The sequence below is a fragment of the Prunus dulcis genome, chromosome 4 (assembly GCF_902201215.1).
Source record: "Prunus dulcis chromosome 4, ALMONDv2, whole genome shotgun sequence".
Taxonomy (NCBI): Eukaryota; Viridiplantae; Streptophyta; class Magnoliopsida; order Rosales; family Rosaceae; genus Prunus; species Prunus dulcis.
In genome coordinates, this window is record NC_047653.1 from 16,256,614 (window position 1) to 16,271,306 (window position 14,693).

The 14,693-nt window shown below is 39.8% G+C and overlaps 1 protein-coding gene across 1 annotated transcript; it reads right to left on the reverse strand.

Moving 5' to 3' along the window:
* On the reverse strand, window positions 1–2,185 carry LOC117626643 (zinc transporter 11). Its single transcript, XM_034358426.1, has 3 exons — window positions 1,471–2,185; window positions 911–951; window positions 1–784 (listed from the first exon to the last, which is right to left on the reverse strand). Exons 1-3 carry the CDS (start codon window positions 1,955–1,957, stop codon window positions 269–271), a joined length of 1,044 nt encoding a protein of 347 aa, XP_034214317.1. The 5' UTR covers window positions 1,958–2,185; the 3' UTR covers window positions 1–268.
* Between the last annotated feature and the right edge of the window lie 12,508 nt (window positions 2,186–14,693).

The window sequence follows — 14,693 nt, forward strand, 5'->3', positions numbered from 1 at the left end:
AAAAAAAAAGGAATTTACCCTCACAAGTAATACAAGGAAAAGATGAGCTGCGTAAACAGCGTAGGAATTTGACTATGTTACAAATAAGCATTCTTGGAGATCTTTAAAGAGCCCTACAACTTTAACTAATAACTAATGATAGCAAAACATTATGCCAAAGAAAATAAATCAGGTATCTATAATCTATCACACTTGCTTTGCTACTATCTATGCTTCAAAATGCAGTATTCGACTAACAAATCGTGCAGGAACAATCTTTGGCATGGCTTCAAGTGTCCCAAATCATCACGACGGCTATTATCCCGACACCCAACAAAACTGCCAAAAACTTGTAATGGGGTTTGTCGATGGAAACTGCTTTCTCGGGTTTATAACCTTTCGCCAATAGATGGTTTACTGCTACATAGATGAACACTCCACATGCTATACCCATTGAAATCGCGAATATCCAATCTGCCACAGCTCCTTGGGTTGTCGCATCTATTAGGATTCCGATTGCCACTCCAATAGGACTTGATATAGCGAATGCAAAAGCATAGGCAGCGCACGATAAGAAGGGGCGGTTAGGCATCATTCGAAGGAGAGCAATGCCCATGGCAATGGCTGCAAATACCTTGTGCAGAGAAATTGTCCATAAGGCTTTCCAAGCATCGGCTTTAGTGTCAGCGACTCCAATTGCAATGCCCTCAAAGACAGAGTGGAAACACAATGCTACAATCAACAAGATGCTATCCCCAAGTGAGCTAACATTTGCAACAGCCACGTTCGCGAAGTGGTTATGGCTCTGTCAGGGCAAACAAAAACAAGTATCCAGTTAGTCTCAGAACCACCACCAAGTACATGCCCTATACATATGGAGATCCTGATACCACCAGTAGATATGAGAATTCGAGAACTATATATGTCTCACCTCATTGCCATTTTGACCACCCTTTTCCTGCTCAGCACTCCCTGTAACAAAGAAAATGTGTAAATTGATTGTCACAAAAACCTTTACATCTTTTTGGTTGATTTTTTTTTTCTAATGTCACAGAACTTAAACCTTAAGCCTAGTTTTGCTTCTTAATGTAATGTCACAACTTAGCCATGGTAAACAACCCCAATTACAATTCTCAGAAAGAAAACACACACCAGACAAAGCCAATTTATACTTTTTAGCATGTACCCAAGCTGTCAAAAGAAAAGTAAAAGAACAGAAATAAGAAATCCCACATCCAAGCCAATGAGCATTTGGTCTAAAGTCTAATATCACCCGGTCTCCACTTTCCACTATGTTAATGTCAAGTTGTACTAGGTCGCGAGTTCAAATCTCATCGACGACAGTTAATGCTAAGTTGTAGCACGACAGTTGTTGGTTTTATTTTTTCCAAACATCAAACAGTTGTTGGTTATATTCAACAAAATCCACTCAATGAACAACCAAATAGAATTCAATTCCACAGAAAAAAAATCTGATAACCAAACACTTACCTCGCAGCTCAAGATCGGGAGCAGACCCAACACCTTTGTTCTTCTCAAAAACATACGAAATCACACAATCAGCAAGCATGGTGAGCAAGAACCCCCCACAAGCCAACATGAACGCAAAAGGGTACTCTTTTTCCGTCAAGTCCTTGAAAGTCTCGTCGGCATCACTCAGAAAGTGCATCAGAGCCGTACCCAGAAACACACCCCCAGCAAACTGCGTACCCAAAACCAAGAACCATTCAGACCACTTGAAAAAGTAAGGCGAAACTCCAGGTATGAAGGTCGCAACAAAGATTATAATCAGGCACCAAATCTTGGCCAGTATCAGAGGCTTTGAACGAAGGTCTGGACCTGGTTCGATGTCGTCTGTGGCGGGTTCATTGTTGTTTTCGTCGTTGGGGTGGCCGCTGTGGGCTAAGGCGGGGATGGTGAGGCAGAGGAGGATGAGAAAACAGAGGAGAAGTGGGCGAGGCAGAGGAGGAGGAGCCATTATTGTTGTTTTTGTCGTGGGTTTGAGAGGAAGGGAGAGAGAGGCATTGGATTTAATGGGTTTGTTTGAGAGTGTGGTTATAAATTGGGAGGGTGGGGTTTGGTTGTTTGTGTAGTACAGAGCTTGGGTGAAAGAGAAACAGAGTAGTACGAAGAAGACGAAATAGGAATTTTTGGGAAGAACGTTTTGTACTACAATTTTGTTGTGACAAAGACTTTGATTTTGAGAAATGGGTGGTGGTTTTGAGTTTTTTCTTTTTTTTTTTTCTTTTTTTTTTTCCGAAGAATTGACTTGGGAAGACAAGACTTGGGAGCTGGATAACGTAGTAGCTGTCTCTTTGGCTGTATATTTGGGAGGAAAATTCCACATTCTCCGTTTAAGACAAAGGTCATGTAAATTCTAACATAGAAAATCAAAGCAGAAGATCCAAATTCCTAATGAAATTACTAAATATCTTTTATGATAAATTATGGATTTAATGTTAGAAATTTACCCTCACTTTCATGACAAGATTTTTCTATTGCCTCTTTACAAGTTAAAAGTGTCATTGCAAGGAGTTGTTGTTCGAGGAATTAAGAGTAGTTAGTTAATGTTGTATTTGAGAATTTGTATTTAGACAATTACAAAGAATCTTTGATAATCTTCAAAGGTTCTTCATTTTCATAAAATTAACACTAACTTTATAGTATCTAAGAACTTTTGAACTCGCTTAGTATTTAAGCAATATATGAACTTTTGGAAAACGTAATGGTAAATTTGTTGAAATTGTTTATTATTTATGTCCTTTGAAGAGGTCAAACATGAAACAAAGGAAACGGGTGGGTAACTTGCCAAGTTGTGAATGTCTTGTATTGTGGAAAGACTTTTTGTTTTTATACAAACAATATGACCTTTTGTTATGAGGCTGAAAACCATGGATGGTGGCAATTGGTGGTTGGCTCAACGGCAAGAGTGTGAGGTGGGTCTCATTAAGTTGTCTTTTTTTTTTTGGTCGAATTAACCATCCAAATCCAATCTCCCTCTCCAGGGCAGCTTCATCCTTGACGGCAAAGCTAATTCCCTTCCCTTTGTGAATTTTTTAAGACCAAACCCCGCAGCAACTAACTCTACCTAAATCATATATTGTTTACAACCCAACTTCGTCCACTATCTATCAACTTGGATGTTTTGTGATGTGGCTAGAGGATAAGGGAAAAAGGGGAAGAAGTATTGTGATGTTGGTTAGGGTTTAATAAATCTGATTTTGGCATTATTGAATTGTGTCCAGTTATATTAATATAACATTCAGTAGCATGTTTTGAGAAAATGACAAACCAATTAATTGCAAACCAAAATAAATAAATAAAAATAATTAATTTTTTATAGGCACATATGGAAGATGGGTGACTCTTTTTTTTTGTTGAGAAATTTGGGGATTGTATTCATAATTCAGTAAATAAATAAAAAAATCTCTAGTCATACAACTTTATTATGATGAATTTTTTATCATGCAAGAGATCATGACCTAAAGTTCCTCAAACCTCATTATACAATTACATCAGGACCTGGAGATCCCTGATAATGAAAATAATATGAGAGCTGGCAGACGTGTACAATACTAATTTGTGAAAAAATGATCGGACCTGAAGATCCTTAATAACAGTACTGTCTGGATGAATAGTGTCGGACACATGAATAGTAACTGTACCAACAAATGTACTCCACGGATGAATAGCACCATATTCATGAATTAATGAATAGTACTTGTATACTTAAACTATACCGTACATGTGACTAGTGTTGTATGCATGAACAGTAACACTTTGGTGCACCATTGCTATGTACCTCAAGGGACCTGCAATTCCCTAAACTCATGGATGAACAATAAAATGAGAGGTCAGAAGTCCTTCAGAATATGGACAATTAAGTTAGGGCCTGAAGTCCCAAAATATGAACATGAAGTTCTAAGAATGTCCATATCATGCGAATGTATAATTTTGGCTTGGAGATCAAAATCTAAATAGTATTGAGAACCTGAAGTTCTAACATTAAGTGGACAATCCTTGAGCTAATATTGCAAGTTGTGGCACACCACATGTTTCTTTGGCATAAGAAAATAATGAGTTTAATAAAGCTCAATTTTATTACAATCGACACCTCAAGGAAGAACTACATTTTATGAGTTCTAGTTGCTAAAGATTCCTCTTAAAGTGAATAATACCATGATAACCTCAAAGGGTTAATTTAGGCTCCCCATATTTTGTTATATAATATGATCTACGCTAGAAGCCCATAGATCTCAATATATCATAAATCATGAACCTGAAGTTTTTAGTATATACTAGTTAATGTTCTTCACTACTATATATCTGTATTGTAATAACCCAAAACAAAATATCTAAAAAGAAATAAAATATCTAAAAAGTATGATTAATATCTTCTAGCAAAAAGACAATTTTGCCCTCGCATTATTAAATAGGGAAAAAGTTGACTTTTTGATCGAGAAAGAATTTGGGAATTCCGCTTGCGCTGTTGCGTAGAGCAGGGCGAAATGAGTCCGTAGACATGGAGTAGACCCGAATCGGAGTTGTAACGAAGAAAATACGATCAAAATACCGTGAGGAGCAAAATGGTAATTTGGTCAAAAAGTCAAATTTTTATCCCTCTCCTTCTTCTCTCTCCTCATTTCTCTCTCCTCTCTCTCTCCTCCCGTTTCGACCCAGCCCCGACCTCCGCTTGCTTTTCACGACGCCACGGCCGCCACACTTGGAGCCGATCTCCGCCGTTGGTACCAAACGAACCACCACTCGACCGCCGTCATTTCTTGACCAGCCGCCGCCGTTGCCGTGGCCGGAGCTCGCCGAAAAACACCATTTTTGCCGGATTTCCAGTTTGAACTTTGAGCTCTTCGTTCTCCCTCAATTCTCTACCAAATCGATCGAGTAAGGTATGGTTTCTCAGCTATTTTTCGTGTTCTAGCTTATGGATGTATGGGTTTCGATCGATTTTAGCTCTAAAGGGTTCGATTTTCGACTTGAAGTTTGGCAGAAACTTCGGCCGCGGCGATCTACTGTTTCTGGTCATTTTTTGGGGTATGTCCAAGAACAAAAGTGACTCCAAATGGGGTGTTTTACCTAGGATAGGAGTTTGGAGTCTTGGTTCCAAGATTTTTCGACCACCCAAAATCGCTTTGGACACCCGAATCTGCCCGCGCGTGCTGGGGCTCGTGGGCGAGGGTGGTGGAGTAACTCTGGGCAGTTTTGAGATCCTCTTATCGTCACGAGCGCGTAGGATTTCGCGGATCTCGATTCGGAGTCCGTTTGAGCCCCGAACGGATTTTCCATATCGCGCGATCCTTGGGTGCAGTGTCGTTCAAATCGTTGGATCGCACTGAATTTTGGATATGTCGGTCTACATGATTTCAGGATCGTGTAGGATTCGACGGATTGCGAATCGGAGTCCCGGATACTCCGAAATCGCGAACCCTGGAGCTAGGGTTTGGATTTTAAGCGATAACGCGATTTTGACCAATCCGACCGTCCGTTTCGGACCAAATTCGCGGAACATGGTTCCTTCTCTATGAGGGACCTTCAGAGAAGCCCAGATTTGCCATCGGAGACCGTGGACCCACGGGGTCCCGGATCAGCCGGTCTGGTGGTTTATCGCTTAGTTAAGCGTCGGATCTTCCAAAACTAATCTAAGTGTCTGAAAAACTAATGTGGGCATAGGAGTAACTGAAACGAGTGCACGTATTTCTAGGAGCCGGGGGCAGGGTGTTTAATTTAAGTTCTTTTTATTCAGCAGTTTATTGATTTATTATTCATGGATAATCAGGCACCAGAGGTCCGGTCGACCCGCATGAGGGACCTTCGAAGGGTCCAACTAGCTCGGACCATCAGTGAGTGGACTTTCTTTCATAAACGATTTTATATGCATGAGTTATATAATTGAGATTACTTAAATGATTTTATAATGATTTTATACAAATAAGCTTTTATAAATCAATTTATATGGGTTAATTTCATTATTTGATCTTGAAGAAGTTTTATGAACTATTTATTTCGAACGTGATTTGTGCGGTACAATGCTTTGATTTACGTGTTGTTTAGTTACTAAAGCTCCAGTAATATAAAAAGCAGAGTTTGAGAACTCTATCAGAGGAGATAGCAGTTAAATTTCAGTTTCACAAAAGGCAGTGAGTTATTAGATTTTTCTAAAAATAGTTTATTTTAGAACCACCATGTACCCACCCTTTATTTGGTGATTACCCAGAGTTGGACCGATGTCTACGGACATCCAGTCCGATTTCAGTTTACGTCAGTGCACTTGACTTTGCCTCACGAGTTACGGGGACGCTCGGACCGTGAGTGCCAGGATTTGCGGCTCGGCAGACTTGGTGTCCCGAGACCTGCCAGGATTGCGGCTCGGCTGACTCTGTGTCCCCGAGACCTGCCAGGATTGCGGATCAGGCTGACTACGGTCCCCTGTATCTTGCCAGAGCGGCTCGAGTCGACTTGGTGTCATCGAGACCTGCCGGCGGATCAGGCTGATCATAGTCCCCTGATTTCGCCAGTTTGCGGCTCGGGTAGACTGCGTGGTGCCCGAGACCTGCCAGGGGAATTGACGGATATGACAGGGGTACAAATAGGTGGTATTTTCAAAGGATTTTGAGTTTTCTTTTATTCAATTATGACTTTCAGTTATTTTATACCAGTCTCTTTGATATTCGCGCATTTATATCCTTATATATTTGTTCAGTTATACGAGTAAATTCGTCAATATGCTTTACATGCTTATTTGAATACCTTGTTTTGAAATAGAGACAAACTAGCGATTTGTATCCTTACTTATTTTAAATGGGGGTTATTATGGTTATAAAATTGTTTCCAAGAACCTTATTTTTGTCCACTCACATTTTCAACCTGTTTTTCGCCCCCAGGCCGTAGAAGTGCGCAGGATCCCCCACCAGGCCATCCCTAGCTTCCGCGCCACCAAGTAAGGTAGAGTTTTGTGGAAAAATCCTTGAAACCCTGTGAACTTTAGAAATTGCTCTGATATCTAGTCTTAGTGGAAAACTGAAGCTAGCAAATATTTGGTTATCCTATTCTGGCAGTTGGTGTGGATATATATATGATTGTTTGACAGGTGGAAAAATTTGGGTTTGGTCAAAATACAGGGGAGACTCTGCCGAATTTTCGGCATAAGTCTAAGGGAAATTTTAAAAAGCTTTTGAAACGAGAAGGGTAAAAAGGTCATTTGTGCCCGACATTCGCCAGGTGTCGGACACGCACAGGACTTAGCCCGAATTCCAAAGCGAAAATTGGGTCGGGTCCTGTCATGTATTATTATGGTTCTTCCTCAATTTATATTTCATGCTCATTTTGAAAATGACAATTAAAATTCTGAGGTTGTGCTTAACGCAGGCCATAAGTTTCAAACACACATGCATTGAAATATATAATTCGAGAGATTTAATGTGGTTAGTTGAACCTATAAGGAAAAGGGTTACAAACCGTCATTTTGAAATGACATAAAAACCACAAATGCAAGTTTAAGAATTTGCCCAATTATTATAACAAGAAAAGAGTCTACAAGGGATAGATTATTTTCACTTGCAAGAAATAAGTAGGCTTTGTAAAATCTATCAAGTTCCAATATGGTTTAGAAGTTTCGGGAGAAGGAGAACGGCGCCTCTTGACCTTAACCATGACCCTCTCTTAGTCTTCCAGAATCTTTTCATTGGAACTCTGCAGCATGTCAAGCTTTGTCTGCATATCCTTAGAGTATGAACCCACCAATTTCGACAAGGCCTTATTCTTCTGTTTAACGTTTTCAACCTCTTGTTAAGAATTCAGAAGCATTCTCTAAAGAGTAAAATTTTGGGTGTTTAGCTCCTAAATCTCGTTTACTCTGGCAAGCAAACGACGAGCCAGGTTGGAGACAAATGCAGCTCTTTGAATGCTAAAAGTCATAGAGTCAACAACAACCTCTTCGTCATACCTTCCTTCTAATAATATTTCATCCATAGGAATAAGAAAATTCCTAGCTACTACGATAGTAGTTGTATCATTTATCATCACAGAATTATTAACCGTGAGATGACAATTTTAGGATATAAAGGATGGATGTCAAACTTTGGCATCACGTGTTGCTTTGAAAGCAACATTTAAATTTAAATGTTTTGAGTGAGAAGAAGAAGAGGAAACTATTTTAAGAGTCCCTTGATGTAATGCAAGATGAAATTCGCAACAACTAGATGTGGGGAACGGGAGCAACTCATGTAGTAGGCAACTATGTTGACAACATAGGAGATGTTAGGTCGAGTTATGCACCAATATTGTACGCATCCGAATATTTCACGAAATTCAGACTGGTTGGCAAGCAAGTCACCAACAGTAGCCGAGATGGAGGCTTTAGCGGTAACGGCAGTTGATGCGGGTTTGCTGTGAAACAAATTATGGCGCTGCAGTAGATCAATAGACTACTTGAGCTATGAGATATGGAGGTTGCTTGCGGATGAGAGAACTCAGAGGCCAAGAAAATAGTGTAGAGGGCCAAGGTCTTTGATGTCGAAGGTGCAACCCAAGGAGAAGATAAATTATTGGAGTAGGGTGGGATTGCTGCAGTGACAACGATGTTGTCCACATAGAGTAACAAGAAAATTGTGTGAGTTGAGTGCTAAAAAATGAACAAGGAAGAGTTAGAGCCTTACTTTGGTTGAAGCAAATGGAGCAAAGGAATGTACTTGTCTGATGAAACCAAGCCCTCGGGGCTTGTTTGAGACCATATAAGGCTTTTGTGTAGTTTGCAAACATAATCACGATGATGGGGATCAACAAACTCGAGTGACTGAGTCATATACACATCTCTCTGTAAAAACCCATGTAAAAATGCATTCTTGACATCAAGTTGGCAAAGGACCCAGCCACAGGAGACAGCCAAGCTAAGAACCATGCCTGTAGTGGCAGGTTTGATGATGGGACTAAACTTCTCCGCATAATCAATACCAAGTTGTTAGTGAAAACCCTTGGCCACCAAGCAGGCTTTGTACCATTCAATAAGCCCGTTCGAATGATGTTTAATAAGAAAGATCCACTTGCAACCGACCATATTCTGAGAAGAGGATGGAGGAATAAGAGTCCAACTCTGATTTTTTAGAAGGGCATTAATTTCATTTGCCATAGCTTGACGCCATTTAGGAATTTTTTATGATTGAGAAAAACAATAGGGGTTTCGATTGGTGCACACCCTAACATAGCAGCGTCTATCAACAGGTCTAGAAATTTATTGACCCAAATCTGGAGCCATCAAGCCCTCCCTTCACACTTTAACATGATTGAATTTCAAGGACCCACAACTAAGTCATTTTCCTATTGTTCTCTGCCTTTGTGATCAATTTTCTATTTATAAATGTTATATTTGAATTATTCATTAACCAAGTTTGGGAAAACTTTAATTTTTTATAAACAAATTTAAGGTTTTTTTTCCTTCTTTTTTTTTCCAATTCATGAACCCATGCTTGAGTTTCTGCAAATATATTGTATTTTCATCTATGATATTAAACTCTTTTTTAAAATTAGTTTTAATAACCAAAATAGTGATTTGCTGCAATAAAAGTAAAATAAAAGATGACATATTGATGTTTAATCCAGTTTTTTCTCAACCCTTAGATTAGATCCAAGGATAGGTAACCACAACTTTCTTGAAACCAGAAAACAAAACTTTTATTATATTGACACACCCACCCACCCAACCTCTAGCATGTTCCCCCTTAGAGCATTTCCACCAGTTAGCCCCTTGCCATGACAAGGGGAGCCCTAGGGCAGCTACTATTCACGTGAATAGTGGCTGCCTTAGCCACCCTCAGCAAAGTGTGTTTCTATCAGTTTAGGCTTGCCATGACAAATACTATTCATTTTTTTGTTTTTTTCACAACTTTGTTTACTTAAACTGACAGGACCCGACCCAATTTCCACTTTGGAATTCGAGTCAAGTCCTGTGCGTGTCCGACACCTGGCGAATGTCGGGCACAAATGACCTTTTTACCCTTCTTACTTCAATTTCTCTTTAAATTTCCTTAGACTTCTGCCGAAAATTCGGCAGAATCTCCTCTGTATTTTGATCAATCCCAAAATTTTTCATCTGTCAACAATCTCAAATATTTTCACCAAACTGCCAGAATGTTTCTAGTAATCAATTCGATTCTAAACACCAAATTTTCAACTGGATATCAGAGCATATTCTCAAGTTCTCAGGGTTTAAAGGATTTTCTACAACGCTACCTTACTTGGTGGTGCGGAAGCTATGACTGGCCCGGTGGTGGATCCCGCGTACCTCTATGGCCTGGGGGCGAAAACAGTTTGAAAAATGTGAGTGGACCAAAAATAATGTTCTTCAAAGCAATTCTTATAAACATAATATCCCCCATTGTAAAAAAAGAAATTTAACTAAATAAAACTGAATACTTACTTTCTACATCACGCATAGTCAATTCAAGGCATTCTATATCAATCATATTCAAGCTCGAAAGTTTCATACAAAAACCATTGAATTCAAAGCTTTCATAAAAGTACTGAAATCAAACGCGTATAAAAACTCTGTACTCAGACCTTTCATAACTGAATAAATATAAAAGGATCTATGTCCGAAAAATCAGAAAAACTGATTTATCATAGCTGAAAATCAACATTTAATAAAGAAACTCAGAATCCTTTGAAAATACCACCAGTATGTACCCCTGTCATTTCCGTCAATTCCCTGGCAGGTCCCGGGCGTCACACAGACTTACCCGAGCCGCAAACTGGCGAAATCAGGGGACTATGATCAGCCTGTCCCGCCGGCAGATTCCTCGATGACACCAAGTCAACTCGAATCGCTCTGGCAGGATGCAGGGGACCGTAGTCAGCCTGATCCGCAATCCTGGCAGGTCTCGGGGACATAAAGTCAGCCGAGCCGCAATCCTGGCAGGTCTCGGGACACCAAGTCTGCCGAGCCGCAAATCCTGGCACTCACGGTCCGAGCGCCCCCGTAACTCGTGAGGCAAAGTCAAGTGCACTGACTGAACTATAATCAGACTGGATGTCCGTAGACATCGGTCCGACTCTGGGTAATCACCATAAAGAAAAACGGGTACAAGGTGGTTTTAAAATAATGTCCTTTTAAAAAGAAATATCTGAATAATAACTGTAAAACTCAAGTCGTGCTGCGGTCTTAACTGATTCAAAACTCAAACTCTGTTTCTGTAACTGGTAAATAAGCAGCACCGACTTATAGCATTATTATTGTACTGCTCATATTCAAAATCGTATTAAAACTTACTCAAAGACTGAATGAAGAAACTTACTCAAATAAACTCATTTATAAAACTCATGTAGATAAAATCATTTATAAAATCTATTTTATATAAAAGCACATCAATTCATATAAAAGCACATCAATTCATTCATGAAATCTGATTTATGAAAGAAGGTCCACTCACTGATGGTCCGAGCTACTTCGATCCCTCAGAGGTCTCCTTTTAAAATCCTGTCGGGCTCCTGGTGCCTTACTCGATCGATTTGGTGGAGAAACGAAGGAGAAATCTGAGCTGGAAGTTCGGGTGGCATTCGGACGAACCATCGTCGGAAATCATGGTTTTCCGGCCAGATTCCGACACCCCCGAGGCTGGTGTTGGTCGGAAAAGAACGGCGGTCGAGTCACGGTTCCAACGGTACCCACGGCGGAGATCAGTTCCAAGTATGGTGGCCGTGGCGACGAGTTGAATGGGTGGAGGTCGCGGGCTGTTTGGCTGCGGGAGGAGAGAGAGAGGCTGACGGGGGAGAGGAGAGAGAGAGAGTGATATAAATATCTGACTTTTTGACCAAATTACCATTTTGCCCCTCGCGATTTTTAGACCATAACTTCTTCGTTACGGCTCCGATTCGGGTCTAGTCCGTGTCTACGAACTCCTTTCGCCGCGCTCTACGCAATGGCGTAGGCGAAATTCCCAAATTCTTTCCCGATTAAAAAGTCAAATTTTTCCCTATTAAAATATACGAGGGCAATTTGGTCATTTCGCTAAAAGATATTTTCCTTACCTTTTTAAGATATTTTCTTTCTTTTTGATATTTTGTTTTGTGTTCTTACATAAACAATTAATTTGGATAATATTTTCGGATAAGATTTTTGGGTTCCTACGTGTCAATACTATTCATATCGGATAAGATTTTAGGTTTCAAATTTCAGATAAATTTCAAATTTCAGATACATTTCAAAATTCAAATTTCAGATAAATTCAAAATGTCAAATTTCAGATACATTTAGGAATTCAAATTTCAGATAAATTTGAAATTTGAAATTTCATTTGAATTTCAAATTTCAGATAAGATTTTCACCCTCTAAGATTGCGCCGCTTGTCATATCTATCTGTGTACATTTTTCTATAAAACCAGAGGTTCAGCTCATACCTCCCACACCAGTTCTTCTCTACATTTCCATTTCTCATATTTTAGATTTCATTCTCCATTCTCAATGGCAGACATGCAAGAGGTTTTGGAGAGGCAAGAGCAAGAAACTAGAGAAAGAATGCGTAGACGAGCTGCAAGCAAAAGGGCGCAGAGAGAACTAGATGAGCAACTTGGCATAGCAGTTGCTTTGCTGGAGGAAGAAAAGCAGGCTCGCCGTGGTTCACGAGAAGGCCGTCGCCCCAATGTGGACAGACATAGACATTCCCGGGGTAAGAATCTTATGGAAGATTATTTTATCCCACAATCTCTGTACTCTGATGTTCATTTTCAAGGGAGATATAGAATGCAACCCCATTTGTTCAATAAAGTCATGCATGATATTTGCAATTATGATGAATATTTTGTTCAAAAGAGAAATTGTGCTTGAAATTTGGGACTTCTTCCAGAGCAGAAGTTCACAGCTGTGATACGAATGTTGGCGTATGGGTCATCTGCTGATCAGGTGGATGAGATTGATCGGATGGGGAAGTCCACTGTTTTGGAGAGCTTGATGCGATTTTGTGATGCAGTGGAAACTCTGTACACCAGAAACTACCTACGCAGACCTACTCCCAGGGACCTGCAACGGCTTCTCCAAAAAGCTGAGTCTCGAGGATTTCCTGGCATGATTGGTAGCATTGACTGCATGCACTGGCAGTTGAAAAATTGTCCAACTGCTTGGCAAGGGGACTACGGAAATAGAAAAGGGCAGAAAAGTATCATCCTGGAAGCAGTTGTTGGTTTTGATACATGGGTTTGGCACGCCTTCTTCGGAGTTGCCGAATCTCAAAACGATTTGAATGTCCTAGGTCAATCCCCGGTGTTCAATGATGTTTTGAGAGGTGAAGCCCCAAATATCTCATATGAAATTAACAATACCATCTACCAGAACGGGTATTATCTAGCTGATGGCATCTACCCGAGGTGGACAACATTTGTGAAAACAATTCCACATCCCCGATCCCATAAGCAAAATTTTTTTGCTCGCTATCAAGAGGGGTACAGAAAAGATGTTGAGAGGTGCTTTGGTATCCTTCAAGCTCGATGGGCTATTATCTGGGGCGCGGCACGTCTATTTGACGAGGAGGTGCTTAGGAGTATAATGATGACTTGTATCATCCTCCATAACATGATTGTGGAAGATGAATATGATTACGATGTTGATGAAGTGTATGAACCAAATCCCATGGACACGGCCCTAACACGAATTTATGAAAAACCAGTGGGGCCAAATGGAGAACCAGTGCAACATGAACCGTTGGTTAGAGACGGTAGTTTCATGCCCCGTATGATTGATCGCTACACGGAGATGCAATCGTCATATATTCATGAACACCGTCAAGTTGACTTGATGGAGCATTTATGGGCGGTGAAAGGCAATGAAGGTGAATGAAGTGAAGTGAAGATGTTTTTTTTAATTTATTATGTTTATGTTGTATTTTTAGTTATGCTTTGTTTTTTTTTATACTTTATTATTTTTAGTTGTGGGTTGTTTATTTTTTATGCTTTGGTTGTGGGTTGTTTATTTTTTATGCTTTGGTTGTGGGTTGTTTATTTTTTATGCTTTGGTTGTGGTTTGTTTATTTTTTATGCTTTGGTTATGGTTTGTTTATTTTTTTTGCTTTGGTTGTGGTTTGTTTTTTTTTTAATGCTTTGGTTGTGGTTTGTTTTTTATGTATGGAATGTTTTGAATAAAAAGGATTTTTGTTGAATATTTTCTTTATTCACTAAAAGAAAAGCAATACAACTAATAAAATAAAATACATGAATTAAACAAAACAAAAAATACAATGAAATCAAAGGCAAGTAAACTAAGACATGAAAGGCAAGCAAACTATTTTAATGGTTTTCATCATTTAACCAATCCGTGTTGCTAGGTCCATCGTCACGAAAAAGTCGTCGTCTCATAACATCCCTTCGTTCTAGCTTCCAAAATTGTTTTGTTTCAGGGGACATATGGCTTGTATCCATGGCCATGGTTTCCCGATTTTTTTTTTTCAATGTTTTGTTCGCGTACATACTCCCTTTCTTTGCGTACATACTCCCTTTCTTTTGCATATTCTAGTTGAATAGCCATATCGTGCTCTTGTTGTTTCAAGTCCATTTCAATTCTCATGGCTTGGTGCTTTGAAAGTTCCTCCAAAAATTTAGATGCATTCTTGCTAGAATTACTCCCTCTCTTCGCCTTCGCCGCCTTCCTCCCAATAGGCCTTGGCTCATTTTCAATGGGTGAGTCTTGACTCATCGGGGAATCCATAGGTGAATCCGATGCC

What these genes read in the sequence shown, in the direction of transcription:
- LOC117626643 (XM_034358426.1), bottom strand. Translation starts at nt 1,957, where the DNA reads ATGGCTCCTCCTCCTCTGCCTCGCCCACTTCTCCTCTGTTTTCTCATC. An exon ending in TCCCGATCTTGAGCTGCGAG is followed by an intron (nt 952 to 1,470) that starts GTAAGTGTTTGG and finishes TCTTTGTTACAG; the next exon opens with GGAGTGCTGAGCAGGAAAAG. An exon ending in GTGGTCAAAATGGCAATGAG is followed by an intron (nt 785 to 910) that starts GTGAGACATATA and finishes TTGCCCTGACAG; the next exon opens with AGCCATAACCACTTCGCGAA.